Raw genomic sequence first — 26611 nt, 5'->3', positions numbered from 1 at the left:
TAGTGCTCATGAGATGAAGAGGTTGGTTGCTGGGAAGGTTTTCATTGCATTCCCAGTGGGCTCCAGACAAGCAGGGCATCAGCTCTTAAAGCTGTCACCAAAATGCATCATGCCTTCTTGTCCCAAACCTGAGTTTATCACCAGATGTGCTGCTTTTACTCCATTTCACCTAAACATTGGTGTGCATCCTCCTGTGGTAGGCTGTAGTTCATGAGCACTGGGTCCCAGAGCTGAGCTATATACCTGCTGCTCTTCCCCATGGCCTCCTGAGCTTTTCTGCAGCCTGGCAGCACGTACCGGCGAAGAAGCTAATTTTTCCCAGTTTCAAGGTGTGAGTGCTCCGTGCCTCCCTCCTTGTTGCAGACCTGCTGCTCTGAGTCACACATTAAAATTACTTTCCTGAATTTTATTTTTTTGCAGTGACAGCTGATTTGTATTTTCTTCCTTCTCTGCTCTGGCATATTGGTAGCTGGCAGGAGCTAGCAAATTCCAAGTGAATTGCTGGAGGGGACTTCAGAATTGATCACCTTGTTTTTACCATGGCAAGGAAAAAATCATATACTCCTAGCAACGGAGTAACTTAGCAGTTACTCCAGGCTTTAATTGAACTTTCTACCTCATGGTTTTCAGTTGAATTAATCTTGTTTTCAAACAATGGTCATTATGTGGAGAGCAAAGTGTTATATAAAAATAATTACAAAATGCAAATAAAATAAAAGACAGATCCATATCCTAGCACAATGTGACAGAGAGAAACAAATCAGAAGGTATTAAAATCGTTTACGACGTTTCTTCATATCTTCTGAGCCTTGGTGCACAAAGACCGATTGTTCATATGCTTTGCTCTTGAATTAGTAAAGTGAAGTGCAAAAGTAGAAGTTTTTTGCTATGTGTTTCTCTAGCTGAATTAGATATTCACTGACTTTCTTCAGAGCTTTAGACTTGTCAGGAAAGATCCATGACAGCCACGGGCCATGTGGGGAGCTTCATCATCATCAGTGCTCTCAGCTAATATGTGATAATGTGAGCCATGGGCTTTGGAAGGTGGATGTGATGGACTTCAGAAGAACTTCAGGTCCTGCAAGTTGGGGGGGAGGTTGTAAAAATAGCAAAAACCAGGTTCTTCGTGTGCCTTGACCGGGCAGCTGCTGAGGACCCCCAGTGGCAGTCCCCACTGTGGCAGACTGGTGCAGGCAGTTCCATCTTCGGATGCGGCCAGTCTGTCTGTCAGCTCCCAGCCACTATTAATAATGTCAATCACTTCTGGCATTTTAATTTTTTTATTTTTTACTTCTTCTTAGAAAGTACCAGTTGGACAAATCGTAACTTTTACCTGTACAGATTAATTTCTCATGCCTTATGCAAATTTCTTACCATGAAAAAAAATTGCTTTTAATATTACATGTCTTCCAAATGAGAAGGTCCCAGTCCTGAGGTCATGACAATTTTCAGTTTCTAAATACAGGCTAAAAGATAACAACAAACCCAGTGTGAATTAATAGAGGTCAAAAAGAAACCCCAAGGCTTGTGCCATAATTGCCAAAATGAGACTTTTTTATTGACTACATTTGGCATTTTTTTTTTCCTCCTTCATCTTCTCAGATCCCATAACCTTGGCAGACATTATTTGGGCCCAAATCATGCAGGGAAGCACACTGCAGAATGGGAAGAATCCTCCCTGCTCTGGTTTCAGTAACAACCAAGGGAAGAAGGTCCCCAAAAGTACCATTATGTTCCCAAACAGGGTCCTATATTTCACTATATATACTCTATACTAGCTCTGCTTTAACTTAATCTAAATCCACAGCATAACTCCAGGATAAAGGTAACATAAGCACAAAGGAAAAACTGACCAAATTATACCAAAGCAATTAAAACCAATCAAGCAGTTAGTCATGATAAAGCCATACGTACCTCTGAGCACTGTGTCAGTTTTTGGCAGTGATGTAGACATTGTGCCTCCAAACCGCCTATGGTGGGGGCTGAGAGGTGCAGAGCCCTGAGCTGTGCATGAGCACTGTGCCAGCACTGGCCATCCTGCCCCGTCCACCCTCCTAATCACAGTCTCATGCATTTATTCTGTGACCTGTTTAGGATAAAGTTTTCCAAGCTGTTCTGTTGCGTGCTGCTGATCTTCATCCTAGAAGTTACAGTGGTTCAGTGTTGGACTACGATTCTCTCCTGTGCACTGTGCAAGCTATTCATTTATCTTTAGGGGACTCTTTGCAGGACATGCTGTAGATAGAAAAGGGCAGTGATTATAGTCAGCCTGACATAAACAATCCCATTTCAAGCCCAGAAGAGAACTGTATCAGTTCTGTTAGTGTAGTATGTCTTCTCATGTTTGTCACCAAAGTTGGGCATCTGAGCCTTGGATAAGTATTACCAAAGGCGACAGAGCAAGTGTACTGTCCCCAGCACACTATTCCCTGGCCTGGTTTCTCCAGCTGCAACCAAATTGCACAGCTCCCCCCACCCCAGCATCTGTTTGTGTCCCAACTCCTCTCCAGAGCTGCAAACACAGCAAGGAGACTCCTGAGAGCCGAGGGACCTCTACAAGGAAACACCCTGTGCCTGCTCAGCTTGCACGGAGGGGTTAGGTGATGACAGAAAAGCATCGTTTGCATGTACATCCATGTCAGCATCTGTGCTTTGACCATCGCCTGCATGGCCCTGGCAGCCCGGCTGCTTCTGGCAGCTCTGTTGACAGCTCAGGTTGTACAGCATTCCCACCTCTGCTCCCCCAGCCCAGAGTCCCCTGCGTCTGCTGGGCACAGTTGCCTTTCCAGTGGTGGTCATGCAAGAAATAGTCTTGCTTGTGGGCAATAGTCCAGCATGCCCACACAGAGACATCTCAGCATTGCAGGGGAAGGGAAAGAGAGACATGGCTGCACCCATGCAGTGTCCTGCTGCTCCCTTTCTGTGCTGCTGTTCGTAACCATGATAGGTTTTACAAGCTGTCAGTAGAAAGAATATTAAAGGATCAAATAATGGTGATGTGCCTTTGCTTTCAGGGTCAGGGTGGCAGTGCTGTTTGTTTTCTCAGCAACACCATTTTGGCTTCATAGCAGAGACCAGCTGGGTTAGGAGGTGTCTCGGGGGGCCCAACCAGACCAAATGCTGAAGCACAGCTTGCAGAAGGCTCCTAGGGATCTGTATACTGGTAAGGAACTCGTGCCTGCATCCCTAACAAAGTGAGCACGTGGTGAACAGCAGAAATGATGATGTTTGTGTTAGCTGAGCTCATACCAGAGAGAGGGTGAACACGTCGTGTTTCCTCTGAGTCGGGTTCTCTTCAGAACTGTGTGACCCCACTAACCTGAATAAATGATCCTCTCTGCTCTCTCCATCTTGCCCACTCACCAGTAAAACATGTTGTAATGGGGCCTGGGGGCTATGCAGGCTGCATTTCACAGCTATTTTCCAGTTGTCTCCTCTTTATGTTTGGTAACCGTCACCTCAGAGCAAACCTGACATGTAAAGCACAATTTATTCTGCGTCCACTGCAGCACAGGGCATTGCAGCCTGCACTTGTGTTTGGGGCTGAAGAGACCTTTGTGAGCTATGAAACAAGCAGACCAACCTAAAAAACAAACGTAGTTTGGCTAAATACAGCAGCCTGAGAAGCCACTCTCCATCTATCTTAACTTTGTCTGGTGCTAGACAGTATTAAAAGGTCTATTTGCTGCCTCGTTGTTATTATTTTTAGTTAACCATCATCTGCAGTGTCAAGGATGCCTCAAGTTTCTCACAGTAGCTCTTGGTCTCCCTGGTAAAGCTTTTATTAATTATTAGTGTCCTTCATGCATTTCAGGAACATGTTTCACCTTCTAATCCACTTCTCCCGGCATTCTCGAAACATTTGTAACTGTTAAGTAAAAAATTGGTTTCCTTTGGCTAAAGGCTTTCAGGAGACATTCGGCAGCAGGGCAGCACGGCCGATTCATTTACTTCGCTCGGGTTTCTGCTGCCTGATCTAATTCAGAGGCAGATTAAAGATCGCTTCTCCAGGCAGTGATGCTGCCTGAGGCTGTGTGCAAAAAAATGGGGAGAAGAGCAGTGGGTCGAATTCAATCTGTTTTGTGAAGCAGATACGACAGGTTATTTTTCCTAGGTGTTGGCTTTCCCTCACTCCATAATCCTTCTGTGCTTGCTGGGTGTCAGGTTTATCGTTATTGTCAAAAAGCAATAGCCCGTGCTGCAGGTCTGTGAAGCTGCTTTGCTGGCACCTCACATGGCGCGAGCTTTAGCTCTGGAGTAGCTAATGCAGATCAAAGTCCCCTCACATCCTTGCTTGGTGCATGCCTAGATCAAGACATAAATACATCTTACCCAGCACAGCCAGACACAGGAGCCACTGTCCCCTCTGGGCTACAGACACCTCTGCCCTCCCACTGATGGTGGGGCAAAGAATAAAGACTCTTTTTTTCTTGCAAAATGTGGGGTTTTGGCACACCCTACATAGTAACCTGTCACAAAAACCCTTGTTGTTCTCTCATCAAGTGAAAGGAGTGGGAACAGGACTAACTAAAATCCGCTACCCTCAGCAGGACACACAGCCCAGAGCACGTTTCACCTCATCTCACTGATGGATTTGTGCTGGGGAGATGAATCCATTAGAAACTCCATATCTGTGGGGTATGAAGACTGAAGGCACTTGTTCCCAAATGGGAATGTACAGCTTTAGCCCTAATTAAATCTTGCAGGTTTGCTCCTCTGAGAGGCTCCCACAAGCCTCTCATCAAAGGTCAAGATGTTGCAGACCTATTTATGTATGCACTTTGATTGGGATCAGACCAGGAGCCTGTTGTCAAGGCCTGGGAGCTTTAAAACTAGGCAAAAGAAATTGTTAGAGCCTTTTAATTTGTACTTCAGCCTGAGAGCATTCTCTAATTAAAAAAAAAAACAAAAAAACAAAAAAAACACACACACAAAAAAAAAACCAAAAAATCAACAAAGCCACCACTTCTCCATGTTTTAGTTAAACTATTTAAAGTTAATTGAATGGGCCCAGGATTAATATTCCTACTGTGTTTTCTATGGAGGTGTTACTGTGGATTACCTATCAGGGGGCCTATTTTTCTTAGCCCAGTTTAATAGCCATTATATCCCAGCTGTGAAGTGAGGAGATCAGTGCAGAGGCAAAGCCAATGACCCACTCCCCTGCTTAAAACATCACTCCAGAGACTTAAAAGTCTGGATCTAGTAAAGGATGGCACCAACCTCACGAGGTGGTGAGACCTAGCAGAGGGCACTGTGTCTTGAGGTTCATTCTTGTACAGCCAGAGCTGTACAAGAGGATTTCTTCACAGACCAGCTGACAGGAGTGTTTTCCATCACCAGACCCAAACGACAGTGTCTTCATGGGTTCATTTTAGAAACACGCTGGGTACACCGACTCATGTCCCAGGAATCATGTGTCATGTAGCCAGAAGGTTTAAAGGATGCTCTAAACCCGTGCTGAGTACAGATGGGGACATGGCAAGCAAAGCTAATGCCACCTTTGGGGCACTGGTGAGGGACCATGGGAGGAAACAGTGGTGAGCACTAAGCACATAGGGCTCATGGGGGGCACCCACCCCTCCCCAACCCCTGCTCTGTAGTCATGCCCTAGCAAGCATTTGGGTGTGAGCTGGGACAACCCTATATTTTAGCTTGTCAAATATTAGTTTGCTGAGTAACTCTGAGAGCCAAAGTAGCATGTGACAGTGTGGATGTCAGAGCTGTTAGCAGCAGCTATAATCAAATACGGCGATGTGCAGGGAACAGGACAGTACATGGGGAAAGCAGCAAATAGTCATCCTTGTCAGGAAGACAAGTGTAAAAGACCTTAGCTTGACTCTCGCTGAATGAACAACATGTAGGAATAGGGGTGAGAAAGTAATAAAGAAATAAGAAGCAGCAGCACCAGCATTTAGAAAATTATATTTGAAACATCCTGACCATTGGGACAAAGGGACATGTGGAACCTTCCCAAAGAGATCAGGAGAGAGGTGCAGGGCACTCTGGCTATAGGCTCCCAGTTCTGGGCTATGTAGCTCTGCAGGAGCTTTGAAAATGTTTTTCAGTATTGTTTGCTGCCTTATTCCAGTGGTGCAGTTGTAAGTGCCCAGGGAAGGGTACACCAGTGCACTAGATGGTGCTGAGCCAGCAGCTCAGAGCTCTCAGTGCAGCCTGCAAGCAGCAGGATGGAGTGAGGAACCCATCTCTATCCCCACTGTGCAGGCCAAAGGTGATTTTTTTCATTATATTTAGCACTGGACTGAGTTGTGGGGGGTTTTAAGATGAAATGTTATTTTCTGCATGGGAAAATGCCAAGCTGTCAAAACCTGAATGGGTGCCTGGTTGTGCATCAGTTCCAGGTGGAGGGATGTGGATGTGGATGGTACGGGTGGGGATGGCGGGCAGGCAGGTGTGTCAGCCTGCAGTTCCCCAGCGGGGAGCTGGGGAGGACACCCCAGCATTGCTAATCCTCGCCAGGCACATTGCCCACAGTGAGCCTATATGGCCTCCTCAAGGTGGACAGCTTTTTGCCTCTGATACATGGCTCAGGGCTGCGTCCAAAACATTTCTAGAAGGTTAACAAGGAGTTGCTGGGTATTTGTGCTCTCAGAGCATCTGTTCTGTCTTTCTTTTTTGCTTATTCTTTCTCTTCCTCGTCTGTACAGTCAGACAGGTTTCCTATGCTGAGCACCAGCTTGGGCCACCTTGACCCCCTTGTTCAGCTCCCCAGCCCCCGAGGAGCACCCAGCATCTCTCACGCTTATCCTGAGCGCTGAGGAGGGGTGTGCAGGACTTTCCTGCCCTGGGTTTCAGGTTGACAAACACACAGGAGACAGCTCACACATTTTCACCCCATACACCCTTTTTCAGAGGCCACCGCTCTTCGGCATGGTCTTGTTCCACCCAGACAAGCTGTCAAAGGAGGTTGTTTTGACCCCTACACAGAACAGTTTGTAGTCTACAGATGTCGGTGCCTCTCACAGAGCTGCAGCCATCCCAACAGTGCTCCTCAACAGACCCATGTGGGCTGTGGCGTGGCTGGAGGGACACACACTGGGTTACTGATGGGCCAGATTAGTTTTGAATGCCACACCATTTCATAGTGCCAATTTAGGCCAGAGCTTGGCACTAAGGGTGCTGTGAATATGCACTTAAATCTGATTTTAATTTCTCAACGTGCGTATGATTCCCTGCTGACAAAGCTGCCAGGAAGAATGGAGCAATCTCCTGTTAGCCAGCACAGGAACGAGCCCGTTACTATGGAAATGAGCTTGTTACCCCTTCCCGCTCCCCAGCAGGTGAAGTGCTCCAATGCAGCATCAGGGAAGCTGGCTGTTCCTGAAAGCTGTGTGAGCGTGGTACCTGGATGACAGCCACCCTAAGCCCAGGGTAGGGTAAAGAACCTCTCCCAAGCAGCGGGGTGCTGGGATAGTTGCAGGGCAAGGTGGCCTGGGCACATCCCACCGACACGGAGACAGCTCGCGCAAGCAGACAGGCACTTGTGTCACACAGCCCCAGCCACCGTGTGGGTAAGCGTGTAAGATTATTTCTATAGGGGCACTGGTTCCTGCTGGGCTCCTTGAGCCTGCACGCTCCTGGCACTGGGAGTGGGTATGTACAGATGGGGCCAAGCACAGCCTCACGCTCCCTGTGAGGGATGGGACAGCGGGATGGAGAAACACCCTGTGGGTGTGCTGGCTGCTGTCACCCAGGGCAAGCAGGGCACTTCGTCCTGGGCTCCAACCCCTGACAGGACGGACCACATCTTTCTGCAGGAGCAGAGCTGTGCAACATCATCTCCCAGGAGGAGGAGATGATGTGTCGATGCATGGAGCTCTGCTCCCTCTTACAGGCTAGTGGGGATTGTTGGAGGCAGCTGGGAGCTGCCAAGGCAGAATTTATATGTGCTGTCCTGCAAAAAGCTCCTTCTCTGCCTGTGTGCTGGGATGGTGACAGAGCCCTGCACGATGGCCATGTGGCAGACAGGACATCCAGGGCCTCGAGCTGATCTTGGCAGGGTGACAGCATGCTCTGACTATCCTGCCAGGCTGTCTGCCTGCAACGGGCATTCCAAGGGAAAGGTGCTGTTTGCTCCACTCCCACAACAGCCCCAGTTTAGGGTGAGGACATTTGTTTGCTTCTCTTACCCTAAATGATACTCCTTGCAGGGGAGCTGACAGTACGGAGGGGCAGGTGGCCCGCTCTGGTCTTTGCTAAGGATTATCACACTTCAGCCCACTCACAGGAGGCTTTTCCCAGCAGTAGAGCCACCCACCTAAACTGAAAGGAGGTGGGGGGTGAATATTGCACTAGGTGCAGGGAGAAGCACATGCTCTCCCTTGCACTGCTCCCTCTTCTATGTCCTGCCCACCATGAAAGGGCAGCAAGCTGGGACAAGGGTGCTGTCAGCAGGGCGGTGTGAGGCCTCCACAGATGGCTGGACATGCTCCCCAGATAGACAAAGTGCATGTGCACACGTGGGAACAACCCCAGGCCCTGCCACAGCCCACAGAGCAGCCCCGCGGCCCTCTGCATGCTTCACCCTGGGCCATAAACACAAGTGCACTGGCATGGCGCAAGTGGTGGAGAGCAAAAAGAAGTAGTGATGAGGAAATGAAAAAGGAAGGCACCCCCCCCATCTTCAGCTTATAGCACAGAGACACAGCCAGCCTCAACAGGGACATGTGTATGGAGCAGAGCAAAATATATCTTCTGTGCTTTCATTGCTGGTGCTGTAGGACTCCCACCCCTCCTTCAGCAGCTGTGTGGGCCAGCGAGGGTGGGTGGGTAGAGGAAATTAGCTCTGCTGTAATGGTAGTCATGATGTGGAGGAACACGGAAAGAAATCATTGCTGCTTTAAAACCGGTAGCATGCTACAGGCTGCAAAGTGGGTTTGTCCCTCGGTCCTGGGGGAGCTGTGAGAGTCTCTCCAGGTCTCATGCTGGCAAATGTTCTCCCTTTAGTGGCTTGGGTTTTTTTGATAGAAAAATATATAATGAGGAATCTTCAGATTTGGAGGGGGTGTATGTCTGGACATTTAGAAAATATTTCATATGTTCCCACATATTTATATATATATATATATATATACACACACACACACATTTTATACTTTATTATATATATAATAAGACAGTATGTTTTATATATATATAAATATATATATATATATATATATATAAGCTCATTGAGGCACTTTTACATCAGTGGGGTCCTACCACACTGCTGTGGATTGAAACAGCACTTGCTACCCCTTAGGCACAAGCAGTGAGTCCTTCAGCCTTCACAGTGCAGCAGCTCCCATCTCCAAACGCAGCTTCGCTTGCAGGAGCTCGCTCCCTTTCTGCATGGTCTCCCTGCCCCTCCAGACTCGGCCTCTCCAGCATACGCTGTGTTCCTCTCATTATAAGATTTCTGTGGCTGAGCTTATCTGGGAGGTACAGTCAGTACAAAATGGCCATTCATCCAGCCCCCAGGCAGAGATGGGAATACATTAGATTCTGCGTGGAGCACACTGGGGCTGTGCACTTTAATAATGGCCAACATGAAACACTGGTCCTATGGAAAAGTCCCAGATCAGTAGTTTATGAGCTCAAAGCCCGTCTGACTGAAGGAACAGCTGCACAGTCTGGTGTGAGCACTCACAGAGCTGCCTGTGTTCAGAGCCACCCAGGAACGACGTGACTGTGGTTAGTACAGCACAAAGCCCAGCTGCTCTGCAAAGAGTCTTTTGGGCCACATCCCCTGTTGTGGCAGTTGGCTGCAAGTGTGGGCAGAGCCAGTCTGCATGTGCCTTGCAGGTATTCAAAACACCCGTGTCCTGCCATGCAATCAGTCTGAGAGCAAAGCAAATCAAGGGCTGCCCCAAACAAGAAATCTGTGAAACACAGACATGGTGCTTGGGGACATGGTTTAGTGGTGGAATTGGCAGTGTTAGGTCAGTGGTTGGACTCAGTGATCTTAAGGGCCTTTTCCAACCTAAATGATTCTGTGATTCTGTGAAGTTTTTGGTTTTGCAGACCTGATTTTCAAAAGCACCAGTCAAAATCCTGCTCTCTTGCTGCTGAGACAGTCTCCACTTGGAGCCCTCAACAGCCCAAGATGACATTTTTAGATGATTTACATGGAAAACCTGTGCCCAGTAGGGTCAGGAAAAATAAGTATCCAAGTGCTTTCCTAGCTAAAACCATCACTGCCAAAGGAGCCAGTCCCATCTCTTGTCGAGAAGAGCATTTTTATTGATGTGGCTTCAAAAGATCTTGCAGGTCACCACAGTAGCCCCACTCACTTTGCTGCAGGATCGCAGCCTGGCATCACCCTGTCTGCACAGCAGCGAGATGAACTTAAGATTCAAGAGAGGAACCTCCCACTCTCTTTTTAAAAGCAGAGGTGATATTAAAGGAAATTATCATAAGTAATATTTTAGCACTTAACTCTTCAAAGAGACAAGCTCTTCCCATAGGGTCATCCCCCCCTGCATAGAGCAGAAGGACACCATGCCAGGTAGGACACAAGACGTATCTGAAGAAGCTGCCAGGAGTGAAACTAGTGCTCTGCAGGCATGGCAGCTGTCCATCAGCTGCAAATTTTGGAACCTGAGGATAGGGAGATTGAAGGAACGGGTAGGGACTCTGCTTTCATTCCTGGCAGGAAATTTAAATCAAGGAGGACTCGGGAAGCCACAGGCTGGATTGGATCAGGTCCACTTTCCCTTCCAGGTGGCTCTTGGGACAGCATCCTCCAACTCCAGGAGATGTTTCTGCAGAGCAGTTACTGAGGCCCATCAGTGGACAATTCCTGGTGTTCTTCACTGAAGCCAAACATACCTGTACAAGTGCAAGTTTTCCTTCAGGGCACTCACTGCATCACTTGGGGCATTAGGCACAGTTTGTTTCTATATCACTACTTACAGTGTATTGCAAGAGCACCAGTTCAGAAGCAGCATGATTGATTTCTTCTAATTATAAATCCTACGGAAAGTTTTCAGCTTGCAGCAGTCACAGTTTTCCTCTCAGTGGAGCCAATAAAAGTTAAAAGTTACTCCCTGGTTACTGTCTTTGCAACAATAAAAAGCCAGAGTAATTGAAAAGTGAATCAGGGAAACTGCCAGATTGGAGAGCAATAATAACAGGAATTCTCTGGGAGCCCAAGCCCAATGCAAAATCTTGTCTCTAGCTGCACCAAGCTTGAGCCCATGCTGGACAAACTCCTGTGCTGATACATCTCTAACAGAGGATATGCCTCCTGCATGAAAGTACCGGACTGTAGAGTGAAGCAGGAGCAATGACCATATGCTTGCCAAAAACTCAGTACGTGAGCCAACGAGGTGATTTTAAACTCCATCTGAGATGGTTCCTGTTCCTAATAGGCAAAATGACAATGGAACAATAAAAACAATATTTCTCCCTGTATTAGCATAAAGCTTAAAAGCAAGAGCTGGAGAAGCAGTAACAGATGGATATTTGTCAAGTGAATAGATATTTCCCACTAGATAGATTAGCCAGTACAGGAAGACCCAAAGCCCCACAAATCATTACCGTTTCCACGTTGTTAAGATTAGACAATAATCATGGTTATGTTTGTAATCCAGGTAGCTTGAAGCAAAGCTGCAGGTGGCATCACAGTAGGCTCTGCAAAACATTGTTAGTGACAATGCTGGTATAGACGGAGACCAGCAAAGACTTCTAAGAGAGAGAGAAAAGGAGCCACATAGGCAGTGGCGTGTCTCAAGGTGAGTTTTCATACCTGTAGCTCTGGAGGCAGATGTGATTGGGCACGGGGTTGATCTGGAGGTGTCGTTCTTCCAACAAAATCATCTTGAGACATAGTGAGGCAGATCCTGAAGCAGTCTATTGTCTTTTACTCTCCACAGTGACAAGATGCACATATCAGAGGTCCCTCATCCTCAGGTACCCTGCCCATATAAAGTATGTGAGCACTTCCAGTAAGTAAATCTTAAGGAGGCTCACACACCCCTTCAGATATTCTCAAAAAAGGATGGAAGTAAAGAGCAGGTCTCAGAGACACGGCTCTGGGCACTCACAGGGGTGAGCATCCATCTGGTGATGGGTGAACACAGGTTTTGGACAGCTTCTAGAAAGGCTTTTCCCAGAACAGGGAAAAGACAAACCCATGAACTACAGCAAAAAAAGTTTGTATTGGCCTGAGAGAACTGTCCCTGAGCCAGGAACAGGAAGAAAACTCTTAGCACAGGTTGAACATTACACCCTGATGAGATGGGATGGGGTAACCACATGCAGATGGGCTGCTCCTGCTGATATGAAGGGACCACTAGGATGAAATTATGGGTTTGGCATATGGATGGGTTCAGGAAGTTGCTGGGGCTCAAGTTCAGGTTTGAGTTTCCCCAAGGCAAAGACCCCAAAGGGATGCAGGATCGGGTGGTAGGTGAGAAACCACTGCTTTTACCTCCATGGTGCTGGTGTGCAATCAGCACTGCAGGAAGCTGACAGGGAATGCTGCAGACCCTGGACAGCCTCAAGGCACTCTGCAAACCTCCACTAATGACACCTCCCAGCACCACTGTAAGGCAACCACATGAATTAACCCCCATTTCCACACCTCTTGTTGCCAAGAGAAACGCTTTTTGTAATCATGCTGGTAGTGAAGTACACAGCTGCTCAATTTTACTCGCACTTTTAACATTAAAGAAAGCAGAATACGGGTGGTGAAATTTCCTCAAGCACAACAAAGCAGGCTGGAAATTTGTGACTAAATACCAGGGGGATTTGCAATCCAGCTTTGAACTGTGCAAGGAGGAGCCACTGGTGACAATTGTGTGCTCCCTATTTTTAGCTGGGTGGAGTGAATGCCGAATCCCTGAAGAACAGGGACAGCAGCAAAACCACCAAACCCACCAGACTTGCTTTTCAGATAATTCATCTGGGACAAACCCAGGAACTTTGGCTTTTTCTCCCGATGTCCACTTTTGTGCAGATTTTCTGCACCAGGTTTTTGATTGTTGCAGGAAATAAATAGAATTGTAGAAGTCAGTGCTTCTAAGGATAGGTGGATAAATATAGATGAATGTGTGTTAATCTGCCTATACACAGAGATATGCATAAATATTTCAGGGTCCAGATTTAATCACAGTGCAATTGTTCTTCTTAGTTAACCACTTCGAGAATTAATGATTTTGCATCTGTGCCATGAAGTGTGCAGCAGTGGTCAGGGAGGACAGTCTTAGATAATGCACCGAGCAGCTCAGAACTGTTAAAGTTTGTCTTGTCCTTATCAGGATGGGGAGAAAGGAGACAGAATTTCTTGTTGCACTGTTCCAAAGTGCCAGCTACACCATCTGATCACACGCTATCACCACGCTCTCAGTTGCAGAAGCAGACACAAGTTTGCCTTGCCTTTCCTCCAGTGCAGCATTAAGCCAGAGGTGTCTGGCCTTTCTGAAGTTTCTCAAAGTTGGGTACTTTAGAAGAGGGTGTACAAGTCCTGGTGCTCACTGTGTGCTGTAGGCAAGCCTGTCTTTGGGGCTATAAGGCCTGAGAGTTCGGGATGCTGTTCACAGGGTGATCATCTGCAGCTCAGGAGGAGACTCGGAGTGACTCAGAGCATTTTCATCCTTCGTAACTGACTGCACCAGTGGCTCAGAGAGACTGGTCTGCACACCTGGCGCTGCGAGTCAGCCAGTGTGAATGCTGTCTCTTCTGCACCATTAGCAGATATTAATACCACAAACCTTACACGTGTGCAAAGTTCCTCTGCTGAAAAATGTTCATATTCTGCAGAAACCATCTGGTTTTAATATCTGATGTGTGTAAGAATAACATTTACCTACTGGATCTACAGCAGAAGTCACCTAAGAGGGAAGTGTTCTCTGCTTGTGCCCACCATGCTGGCACAGCTGAAGAGTTAGAAGGAAAAAAGGGGCAAATTCAAGGTCGTGGCTCATAGCAAGGTGTAATCACTACCAGGGGAGTCTCTCGGGGTTTTATCACGGTTGGGATGACCAGGACTGATACCGGATTGCTGCATCTCCAGCCTGGAAGACCATCTGTGGCATAGGGCTGTGTTTCCCTACTGCTCCACCAGCATTAAGTAAGCTGGCAAGAGCTCTAGCAACATCCATTTGCAACATTCACACTGTTGGTGTTAAGTGAACCCAAAAGAGCAAAATTTGCAAAGTTATATGGAGGTGTTGAAATGAGTTTGAAAAAAAAACCAACCCACAAGTAGGGAACTGCATCATGCCCACATGCCTCTCTTCCTTCGGGTACCATGCTTGTTACCAGTGGCTGAGTCTAACTGGGTCCTCTTCCCACAGTTCGACATGCAGAGGATAACACTGGAAGAGCTGAAACATATCCTCTACCACGCCTTCCGGGACCACTTAACGATGAAGGACATCGAGAACATCATTATCAATGAAGAGGAGAGTTTAAATGAAAACTCTGGCAACTGCCAAACAGAGTTTGAAGGTAAGAGAGAAAGCTTCTGTGTTTCTGTACAATTATTCTCTTTCTGCTTTGTCCATGACATACAATGGGCAAGGATGCATGGAGTTAGCATGGAGTTATTTTAGAGTAAGCAGCAATGACACGCTTAGAGAGCTCAAGAGCTGCTGTTAGCCTTCTTCCATGTGGTCTAAGTAAAGCTGATCCTGTTTCAGGCAGGAGGATGAACTAGTGGGTGCTTTGCCTTATGGCCCTGCTTTCTCTGATGGGATTCAGGCAGAGAGATGTGCAGCCCATGCTGAGGTGAGTGTCTAAGACAGACTGAATTTCCCTACAGAAATACGCATCTCTCTCTCAGCCTGTCATGGAAAGGCTTTACTGGCACTGGGTCCTGCCCTAGCAAACTGTGTTAGGCTCCACCAGTTTTCTGTTGTCTTTCCATAAACAGAAAAGATCTTCTGCTCTGGGTTCCCAGGGGGCAGCTGGGGAGAGTCCTCTCTCTGCACTGTAACACCAGCAGTGAGCAGAGCCGGTGTGTCTGCACCCTGCTGCCCTGCACACCTCTTGTGTGGCACTGTCGGGAACACTGGTGTGGAGCGGCAGCGTGCTGCACGGGTACACCGAAGGACAGCTCGTCTCAACACATGTGAGAGCGTCTGCAAAATCAAGGTCTGAGAAAACCTCAGAGGTAGCTAAAGGAAGGGAAACATTTGCTTCGGCAGCTGTTGCTTAACACACCATCCTCTCAGCAGTGCCACAAGACCACTAAGTGATCATCAACCGGGATCAGACACAGCCTCAACTTTTACAGTGGATTTTGTGCTTGGAACAGAGCTAATACTGGCAAGAATATTTTCCATTTTAAGGCAGCTTGGGAGAAGTATTTTCTCGGCCAGAGGAATTTGTGCTGCTCCAAGGCATTGCTGGTTGGAACAACGAAACAGATACAAATCATGTCAAGTGCAGAAAACTCCAGGGAGTTACCTACAGAGAACCTCAGGTGCATGTCACCCTGGGACAGCTACCGTGCTTTCCCACCACAGCAATGCCACTCAATATAGGCCATTCTGGGGGAGATTCTGATACTTGGAGGAGTTAAATAGCCTCTGAAAGGGCACCAGGCAGAGGCACTGAAGCATCTTTAAATCAAAGCAAAAGATCAACATATTAGTGCAATTCTTAGCCTAGCTAATTAATGGGATTCAGCAGCTATATCCAGCACACTCACCCTCTGCTAAATACTGCAGAAAAGACATAGAAGAGACGGATGAATTTTAAAAAGCCTGCAGGAGGGAGGCATGCAGCAACGCTCTTTGAATCAAGCCAAGCAACATTTTTTTGGTTCCTCCTGAAGGAAGAGATTCTTACTTACATGAATGGAGTTGTTAGTCCCCACTGACCTGCTGATTCAGTGGAGACATGCGCCAGCTGTCACCACGGGAAGAGGCATGCAGGCTTCTTTCAGCTTCAGTACTTGGGTGAACTATCCCAGTCAAAAAAAAAAAAAAAAAAAAAGGGTCCGAAAACCTAAATGCTCAGCGTCTCATTTTGGAAGTCCCAGCTTCCAAAAGTACAGCAAGAACAGCTTTTCTCGTGGGATGTTGGCATTGCTGGTGCTAGGCAGAACCTAGAAGCAAAACAGACCCTTTTTTAGATGTTGTTAGAAATACAGACACACGCGCACAAATGCACCAGAGAATAAAGATCAACTGAACACTGTCAACAAAGATGCAAAGTTTCGCTTCAGGTCCCGGAAGAAGGGGACAGTTCTGGTCCTTGGCAGCTCTGACATGAGCATTTCTCCCAAAAGGCAGACTGAAAGCAGGTTGTGTCCTTGCAGCTCTCCAGACTGGACGAGCCATTACCTGAATACCCACTTGTGCCAGTGGCATTCCCATTTCCCAAACACTAAGATCCCTACAGGGCTCAAAAGCAGAAATTATAGGGCCTCATGGCATGGATCAATGGCACTAAGGGAGAGCTGTCATGAAGGTTGAACATCATCTCAGTCTAGTTTTAAATGGCTGTACAGACATGTCTCTGTGTTAAGTCAGTCACCCTTTACTCACTCCTTAACTGACGGAGTGAAGGAGATGCTTTTTGGACATAACTCCTCAAATTTATTTTAGGTGCTACCTTGGGATGAGATGAATTCTACCTTTAAAAGCACCTATTTTGTTCCACTGTAAAGGTAGCGAAAAAGGGACTAGCTTAGAGGCTTACATCTATATTTAATGTGCATTTCATCCACCCCATTGAAGTGCCTTTAATTATGGGTAAGAATGAAACCAAGATGAGCCCCAATGGTTTTCACTGAGATTTGGAAATGACTTCTAAGTGAAGAGACATAGCAGATACGTTCAGTAGTACCTTGCTGAAATGGGGGATCTCCACTCTGTGTCACTTCTGGGTGTGTTCTTGCCATCATAGAGAAGCCACAAAACCCTTCTCCATCCTGTGGGCAGAGACATCCCATGTTCTCCACACCTGGGGTTAGCTGGCTCAGCCCTGCCAGGTGCCAAACAGCATTGTACGGGTAACATTGCCGTTGGTACAAATACATGCAAATTTCTGTCATTCTCACAATTCTGCCATCCTGGCTTCTTGTCATAACAAGGTCTTTAAATCTATGTAATATTCTTCCTATATCAACGTGAACAATATACCGTATCACTCTCTCCCACACTCATACACACACGCACAACCACACACAGGCTTTAACCCAGATACAATATTCATATTAAGGTAAGGGACAAGTCCAGGATTTTGTTCAGTTCACTCTAACCATCAGAGTCATTTGCAAGATGTCAGATCTAGGCTTACATTACAACTTTCCCTCCTACACATTTCTAGGGCGTTTCATTTGCCTTCTTCTTGATGAAGAACAAAGCAATGAAAATGCCCAACTCCTCAGTACAAGCAGCCCACACCAGACCAATCAATAAAGAATACAGCCAGAAGGGAGGCACAGTTATGTCTTCAGCCTTTCTCTCAATTTTTATTAATGCTTAGGGCAGGAGAACAAAGTTTAGAGCCAAGAAGAGTGCATGTTTTTATGAGAAGAGATACAAGAAAAGGACAACTGTTCGCAGCAACGTTGTACTACCAAGATTTTATAGTACAAAAATCATTTGTCTGGCAGTTCCCCTTATCCAAACACTCTCAACATTAAGCCTGTGGCAAATGAGAGTGCTGACTGGTTACTGTGACCTGTGTTGTCTGCCACGGGTTTTTCATCCTCAGCCCTGACACTCAAATTAACTGGATGTACAAGAGCTGCTGCAGCTCCCCTCCCTGCTCCCCCCATACAGTCACCAGGAGAATCCACTCCTCAGCTAAGGGCTTGGGAATGAAAAAATGACATCCTAAGAAGAAATTAACTCCCTCCAGCCAGAAAAAGCAAATATCACTCACCTTTGGCAGGGTTATAACAGAAGCCACTATAAATACACTGTAGCTGTTCACGTTAGCAAGCCTTTGTCTGCAGGTAAGAAGGCTCTCAGTGCTTACCCTGAACATCTCAAACTCACTGTGGGCATGGTGACCAGCCCAGCAGCCACAGACAGTGGAGGGATGCACCCTGAAACAGGCTGGACCCATTAACCCCGTGTGCTAGTGAAGAAGTTACAGTGTCGGTAGCTCTGTCGCCATTAGTGACACCACGGTGAGTTCTCCTCGACAGCCTGTCCTCTGCATGTTGAGAAGATGCAGGATGATCCAGCCTTGATTTGCCTTTGCTTCTTGAGATCTCATTTACATTGGACAGCCTGTGAATTGTTCTCTCCCCTAAGAAGGGGCCAGGACATCTCCAGAGGAGCTTCAGGCTCTGACTGTGCTTAAGGAACCAGCTCTCGTCCAAACCCGAGCAAGTCTCATGGGTATTAAAAACTCCTGCTGGCAGCCAAATGCAAAACAGACCGAGCATCCAGCCCTGAGACAATGCCAGCTATGGAAACCAGCAGGAAAAAGCACAGATGCCATGCTCAAAGGGTCTATGAATTTGGAGAGAGAAGTGACGGCAAAAACTGACCAGTTAGCAGAGGGTGCAGATCAGTCTTCATATTTACGAGGGCAGTTCACAGGGCAGCATATACTCATTTTCACACTGAAGAAAGTAATTTCAACGTGTCTCTTTGGGGATTGTACGAGGGCAGAGGAACTGTAATACTCATCTTCTTGCTGAAGTAATACCTGCTGAGCCCCAACCAACAGCAAGAGGGTGTCTCTGCATCTGCAACACCTCTACATTTCAGCACAGACCTTTCCCGTGTTGTCTGGAGTAATTTGGTAGGTTATTTGGCTGTTTGGTGTACCTTCAGTCAGTAAAGAACAACAACAACAATAACTTACCTGGATCCTCCTGCCTTAAAGCTCCATTTTGACTTGATGGTATAACAGAAGACTGACGAAGTTGTTCAATCCAGGAACACTTCTACAAGAAACACTGAACATACTTTACTTTTTTCCTCTGAATAGGAGAGCTGCCATCACAAAAAGCCTTGGCCAGTCTTTGACTGCTGCTCCCAGTTGCTGTAATCAGCACCAGAGTCCCACACTGAATGGCAATGCTGACTGTGATGGCTTGTGTCACTGTTTTGTCTGCTGGCTGGGAGTGTTTTCAAAGTACAGAAATAATAGAAAAATAAATAAAGAAATAACTAAAGCTGCGATTTAAAAAGCTTTTGAAAGTGCTGGGGCATCATGCACAAAACCAAAGAACCACAGTATTGATTCTGTGTGCATTATAAAAGCGAGTGAGGAATCAAGGAGTAGAGCAGTGCAAGCAGAAAGTAATTTAGGAGAGCTGCCGTAAGGGGATTTCATTATCTGCACAGAATATAGCAAGTTCCTTGGAGCGCTGGTAGTGCAGCGTTTCCCAGGGCAGTCTGGCTCAAAGTGCTGCCTAACGAGGGCTTCTTGTGCCTCCGGCGCTGAGCTGATGCTGGGGACCGTGTGGGAGCTGGGATTAGGACACAAGCACTGCTAAATCCTGGACAGAGGAGATGAGGGCAGATAAAACAAGTGTTCAAATGCAGCATCCAGTGTTCCCGGCTTTTTGTGCAACAAGGTTCAAGCCTGCATCAGAACTGGGTTTTTTTCCATATATTCTGAAAACATTCTCCTGAACTTTTTCAAACATGGGCACTTGGAGACTTTTCCTGATTGTGTTTTAGGTTTATTGTATTTTTGAGCTTGTTGTCAACCATCTGAAAGTCTCCCATCATCACAAGTCCATCCGTGAGAAAAAGGCAATGGGTACATCCCTTCTCAGGCCAAAACAAGACCCTGCATTACTGCCCGTAGCAGCAGGGCAGACTTATCCATCCCATGCCTGAGGATCTTCTGGCTTTCTGTGATTATATCAAGGCCTTTCAAACAGATTAATCTTCACAGTACCCCAATACCACATAGTGTTCTGATATTCATAGGTAGGGAGGCTAAGACAGAGACATGAACTGACTTTAGCAAGTCACAGAATGAGTCCTTGTTGATGAACTTAAAAAAAAAAAAAAAAAGGTCAAATGCTAAAAATCTCAATTTTGTCTGCATTTTAATTGCCACAAATTACTCTCACCTCTTTTGGCAATTATTCTGCAGGCATTCATTTGAAAAGGTCCTTAATAAGTGTGATTTTGCTTAGGCACAGAAAACCTAAAGACAAGTTTGGAAAAATGACTAACATACTGTGCATACTCATGGGAACTATCACAGTGGGTTTTTTAAGTGTTGTCAGGGAGCACATCTTGAATCTCCGCTCATTCTCAGTTGACCTGGATAAGTCTAAGGGATTCACAGAAGACCAATATTTCCAATTAAAGAACTTTAGAGATAACTTCATAAAGAGCTTAAAAGAAATACACAGATAAACCAAAACACTTGAAGGGTTTAAAAGCCAAGATGAGAGAGAAAGGACTTTCTGCAGTGTGAGAGGGTGGTCTGTTAGGAAAGTTGGTTTGGAAGCAATGAAAGGTAAGGTGGTTTATTTGGAAATGTCCCAGAGGGAGAGATAAGACTTGGCCGGCACAGGGGAGCTCTGAGGTGTGGAATAGAGGGTTATGTCAAGGTAATAATCAGAGGCAAAGGAGGATTTCTGAGTTCAGCTGATCCTGGTGGAAAGCAATACCATTACTTTGACCGAGCATCTCATCTTTGCCATGTCTTCCCTGCAGTGCACGCCCAGAAGCAGAACAGACAGACCTGCGTACGGAAGAGCCTTATCTGCGCATTTGCCATGGCCTTTATTATAAGTGTGATGTTGATTGCGGCCAACCAGATCCTGCGGAGCGGCATGGAGTAGCCTCTCACCATGACACTGTGAACCAAACTGACCATGCATGCGCATGCCACCGGGTGAGCTTCCCCCGAACCGACTCTCACACGGCAAAGAGACAGAGGCAGGCAGATAAAGCACCATTCGACAAGGAGCCTGAGGCCAGCAGCGTAATGTGTCTTGTGAATCAACTACATCCTTTTGGCAGGGACATAAAAGGGCTGTCTTAATGCTTTAAAGGTTTTGTTTCCTAATGCAATAAAAAAAAAATATACAGGAGTCCCGAATTATTGCTTCAAAGCAGCAATGGTAACTTGGAAAAAACTTTCATCCAGCAGCCTGTTTTGCAGTTTTAAGGAGGCACAGCCTCATGACTCATTACAGCGGGGCTGTCTTTTAACCTAGGGGCCGACTGACTATTCCGTGTAGCTCTCCGCTGGGCCCACATTCCCAGGAAGTTGATCGTAGCATTGCCACAAGCAAGTTCTGTTTGTTTTATTTCATGTACTCCAGGTTCACTTGGTTTTTCCCTTATGACCATGCCTTTGAGTTTACGGCATTAGAGGGGAGCTAGAGCATCCTTGTACAGTATTTTCAGAGTAAAAAAGAGGAGAATTTGCCAGCATCATACAAAATTTCTATTTTTGCTTCGTAAACACCACTTTTGACACAAGACCATGGGGTAGCGTGAGTCCATTTGCCATTTTTTTCCGACTGTGAATCAGGGCTTGAGAAGCACCACCCGTTTTCACACATGGGCATTTCTGAGATTTGTGCACAGTCTTCCAACTGACTCTGCAACCACCAGCGCCATTTAAAACTCCCTTTATTTCGTCCTGTCTGCATATTCGACAACATTTGCTTTCCAGCAGTTTTGCCTTTCTATATTGGTCTTCAGTAACCTTATTGGAGATGAAAATCCCTTCTCCTTGCCTGCGCAATTTTTATTGATTTCATTTCATATACCCTGGTTGTAATCTGCATCAAAACCTCCATGTCAGACACCTTCTCGTGGAAGAGGTTATATTTTTGCCTACAGGGTAGTGTGTGGTTTTGACAAGGCAGCTGCTCCAGTCCCTCCCAGGAGCCGTCCCACCACCACCACCGTCCCATGGGCAGGCTCCAAAGGGGTTGAAGCTGAAAAGCAAGCTGACTGCAGCAAGAGGAGGAATCAAACTAGAGCCTACTGCCATATGTTACGTAGTGTGTCAGACTTTCAGATCCTGCAAGTGTCAGTTATTTTTCCTGGAAGAGATTTTAATGAGCAGCAAGGAGAAGACAGAGTGATGCAGACTGGAGACACAACACATCCTGTGGAAAGCGCAAGGACTGGGCGAGCCTGGAGCCAGGATTACATCAGAAAGCATTTTTCCTTTTAAACTTGACACAATTCCTTGCATTTACCTTCAGATGAACTGTGCACCTTCATGTCACCCCAGGAGACATCTGCTTTCTTTGCCCTCGTGGGAGAGATTTCCTGGCTGGTGCTCACGGACCCAGCACAGGGAGCGCTCCCGGGGAGGTCCACGGAAGTACCCGGGTGTTGGAGTTGTGGTGGCTTCGTCCTGCCAGCTGGGCAAGCTCCAGAAACACCAAGGAACACTGAGATCTTGCTCCTGTAAATGTAGATGACTGTTTCCTGTATCACGAGATGGGGCAGGATGGCTCCCCAAGGGACTGCAAACCATGAGCTTCCCTCACTCCACGCAACAGCCATCGGCTTAAGCCTGGATCCATCCCAAAGACTCGTTTCAGGTCTTTCTTTGATTACAGGTTTGATTGATCACATTTAACCTGTATTTTTTTAGTAGCCTGATTTGAAAATTTGCTTCTCATTGTTCTGTCTCCCATCACCTCTTTAAACTCATGTCACTGCTTTGGATTTTGCCTTTAGGTGTCTGTGTCAGTCGCCCACCTCCACATCGCTGCCATTTTCCTGGTGCCTCCCTCCATCACCGAAGACGACAGTCATCTTTTCCAGCGAAGCTGAGTTATTTTTTTCTGCCTTTCACAAACACACACTTCTGTATTTCTGTTCTGCTGTGACTAATGGAGGTCAACTGCAAAATATGCAGCAAAAATTGTTATATCTCCCAGAAGATGGAGAGATTTATGTTTGCTATAGGGGAGCAGCAGACTTAAAAACAACAACGGAAAATCTTAGGCAGCCTCTGAGCGTGAGATTCACACTGCTAGGGAGCCAAGGCACGCTCCCAGCATGGTCTGCACTGGACATTACAGATAACGAGATTTGAGATCATTTCAAGGGAACTGTCATCCACATTTTTAGGTCTCAGGGGCATGTGAAAAGGTGGCAGCAGCAGAAAAAAATGTCTAAATGTTACTTATTAAGGTTGGTTTTTTTTCCCTTGGGACTGCGCTGGAATGAATGTGGGCATCAAGGGCAGGTGGAGATAGAATGGAGAGGTGGGCATCAACCCACCGGCCCTGCTCAGCGACGGAAGAAACACGGAGCAGAGCAGGCAGAGCAGTGCCTCTTCACTAAGCCCAGAAACACAAGCTAAAACACACAGGCCAGGCATTTTTCCATGTTCTTCTCACTCCTCTGACAGCTAATACCAGGCAGACTCCAATTATAACAGCTGCCTTACGGACGAGATGGTCTTTTGCGTTCCTTTAAGCTTTCTGGAAGGCTTCATAATTTCTACATGCATGCTCCATAAAAACCTTTGTAAATACAGTCATTTTTCAGTATGATTCTTCACCTTGAAGCTCCATTTGTAAAACCAAACCTATAATTATTATATTGGTAAAAGCCATAGCCTGGTGTCAGTAGAGTTCATTGCAAAACTCCCCACTGATTTTACTGGGTACAGGATCCGGGGGTTTGAGGGTTTTCTTTTTCTGTAGAGAATTCAGTGTATCCATTATGAATCAGTGTCATGCCTTATTAGAGGTCTCCTTTTTCTTTCTAGAGCAACCTTTCTCCATCTAAATGTGTACTGAAGAGATCTCTTCTTCAGTCAGTCAGGCTTTTCTGGTAGCTAGTGGCAATGCAGGATGGATCAGGCCAAGCCATTTAATAATTTCCTCTCCCCACAACCTTTCTACTGACACCTTGCCATCCTTCCTAGCCAGCATCTCTTACCTACCTCCCTGGCTCCATTTATGTAACATCCTTTTTTTTTTTTTTCTTCGACACAAGAAGGAAAAAAAGGGCTTTTTGTTGCTTTACAGGCAGTAGGTAAAAATAGAGCAGCAAAATTTTGATTGGAACCTATGGCAAAAGCTTAGGGGGAAGAAAGTAGAAGAATCAAAGAAATAAAAATAAAAAACCCCACATCCCATACTTTTAGAAAAAAAAAAACCTATTTAAGTGCTAATTAACATACTTTTAAAAAATACCCAGACTGCAGCAGTGCTAGGTAGAGCTGTCAGAAAAAGCACTAAACTTATGCTCTTGCCAGTTACATGAGAATTTAAGTGTCTTTTCAGCACTGCAATTCTGTACGAAAAGGATATTGCTATGGCAACCCTCGCTGTTCGTGACATGTGTGCCACCGTGTCGGAGCAGCACACAGCAGTTGCAGACATGCTCCCAGACAAACCAAGGATGGACAAAGAGCTCCCAGCAGCCCAGGACAGTGTTTCAGCAAATTATTAGCAAATTGTGAGCACCCCAAAGACAACTCTTTTGGCTTAGCCACAAAAAGATGTGTGCAGTTAAACAGATTGACATGCAGGGAAGGCTTCGAGATGGACATCATTTTAGCTTGAGGGAGGCTTTGGTTTGGTTTTGGAGCAAGTGAAATCAGTGCAGCGTAAGCACTGCTCGACACAGGCCATCCTGTGCTCGTTGAGGACACTTTGGGCAGGCCCTTCATGAAGGGATTGATCTCTGATGGGAAGGATTTGGCTTATGGCTCCTGCAAGGCACCGAGGTGCATCACTGATAACCATTGGCTTTAGTTTTGAAGGCACGTACTGCTTTTCTGTTCCTGGAGATGCCAACAAGGGAATGGCAAGCACATGGCATGTGAATATACTTTGGAGGCCACAGAGAAATGAATTCCAGCAAAAACTGCTAAAGGAACATTGCTTACCTGTCAAATCCAAAGCTGTACCATAAGGTCAGCCATGAAGAAAACTGCAGCTGAGGTGTTACCAGGCAGGGCAAGTGCATCATGGTTGTGGCAGTGGCCTTGGGGAGCATGTTCCTGCCCATGACAGGCTGTGCCATCCAAGGACTTCACTGTGGCCTGACCATCTCAATGAATCTACCACTGAGAAGTACTTTCTAATCAGGAGCAATATCAACGGTAAATTAAAAAATCAAACAGGGTGGACAAGGTTGTTAGGGTGAATTTGGTCCTCATGCTGTTGGAGTTCATATAAAATAAAAGAGAGTTGATGAAGAACAAAGTAATTCTTTTTCATGATTTATGGGTATCCACAAATGCAACTGCTACTGTTAGCAGACACCCTGTCCTAGGGAAGGTGCTCACAGTACCCCCAGGACAAGGGTCACCTGTGAGCAGAAGAGTGGGAGGTGGTAAGAGATCCACCTACCTGCCATTGCTCCCAGGTGAGCTACAGCTGAATATTTGGATATCAACTGGTGATTTGGAGAGGTTTCATACAGACTATTCAGGGGTTATTGGGAGCTCACGTGTTGGATATGGTGCACTGGTAGGGCTGCACATTGGTTGTCTTACTTGGGAGACTTCCAGAAACTGTGCAAAAGAAAAGATATGTACTTATATACCCACCTCTCTAAGCTGAAGTGAAGTAAATGGGGTTTTTTGGTCCTTCTCTCAAAAGAAATAAGAGAGCAAGCAAGCAAATCAAGAAAAGGCAGAAGGCATTCCCAGGGATCCTACTCTGGATGTCTGTTTGACAATCTTGGATGAGCAAAGTACCTACTGGCAAACTTTTTTCCATGGAAAGCATAGGAATATTCTTCCACAAAAAACCCCACACTGCATATTTTGCCTGCTGCAGAAGACCAAAACATCTCCTGGGACACCCAGAGGACTGTGATGTCTGTCCGAGGTCCAGTGCTGGCTCTGCTCAACATGACACACTGCTTTGCAAGGTGCCTGACACAAAGAGAGTCCGCTTTTTCCACAGAAGACTCTCTCCCCTCACATTGTGCACACGTGCACGGAGCAAGCAGTGCTGCAGAGGGTTGTCATCGCACAAAAGCAAGAGGTGCACGGTCCCAAGTCAGACTTAGATCTGTGAGGAGAGAAGCAGTAGGAGGAATACATTAAGCTCACTAAGAATGAAGTTCCCTATTTTATCCACCCGTGTAATAAATTATTTAGTTTCTGCTTTATGGATGACTATTTGAAAGAAGAAAAACCAACTCTTCTAAAATGAGAATCTGATGCAGTATCTTTTTTTCTTGGCTCTGAATCATGCTTACATTCCACAGATGAAGATGTACAGAACTTGCTGGTTTTCAATCTATTATTTTACTGTACTGTGTTCTGACAGTGCAATTACATTTCCCTGGCATCACTTAAAACCTATTACTTTTCCAGGAATTTAATACAGAAAAAGAAAAGGCTCACAACATTTTCATCTCTCCGTATCGTCAGTTGTTATCAGGACTGGAACTTGTTTTTCTCCAGTTCATGTAGGAAGTTTTATGCAGCTCTAGGAACTGTAGAAGCTTCATCAAGAGCAAGATGGACAGAAAATCTGACAACAACATTTTAATTGGAAGAGTACTTCACTCCTCCCCCTCCAGTGGCAAAAGTCTGAAAAACTGCCACAATTTGACATCTTCATGAGGAAAGAATTTCAGCCCCAGAAGTGAGGACAAGGAGGAGAAAGGAGAAAAAGGGAAGTCCTCTGGTACTTGATGATGAAAATACTGTAGGTTTTTTTTTTATTTGCTGTCAAGGCAGACCAAAATACTTTGTAGCCTTGAAGAGCATTACA

The 26611-nt window shown here is 46.2% G+C and overlaps 1 protein-coding gene across 4 annotated transcripts in view; it reads left to right on the top strand.

Annotated features, from left to right (window-relative positions):
* Window positions 1-26403, top strand: part of CALN1 (calneuron 1) — a 129130-nt gene extending 102727 nt beyond the window's left edge. For 2 of the 4 annotated variants that reach the window (XM_074923038.1, XM_074923037.1), the window contains exons 5-6: window positions 14301-14454; window positions 20601-26403. In XM_074923038.1, coding sequence (XP_074779139.1) covers window positions 14301-14454; window positions 20601-20728 — 282 coding nt within the window. In that variant the 3' untranslated portion in view covers window positions 20729-26403. The remainder of the gene's footprint in view (window positions 1-14300; window positions 14455-20600) is intronic. The other 2 variants (XR_012634865.1, XR_012634864.1) reach the window with 2 other exon arrangements.
* The last annotated feature ends 208 nt before the right edge of the window (window positions 26404-26611 follow it).

Source organism: Athene noctua, chromosome 19 (assembly GCF_965140245.1).
Source record: "Athene noctua chromosome 19, bAthNoc1.hap1.1, whole genome shotgun sequence".
NCBI lineage: Eukaryota > Metazoa > Chordata > Aves > Strigiformes > Strigidae > Athene > Athene noctua.
Note: the sequence above shows the minus strand (reverse complement) of the source record. Positions and strands in the feature narration are given on the sequence as shown.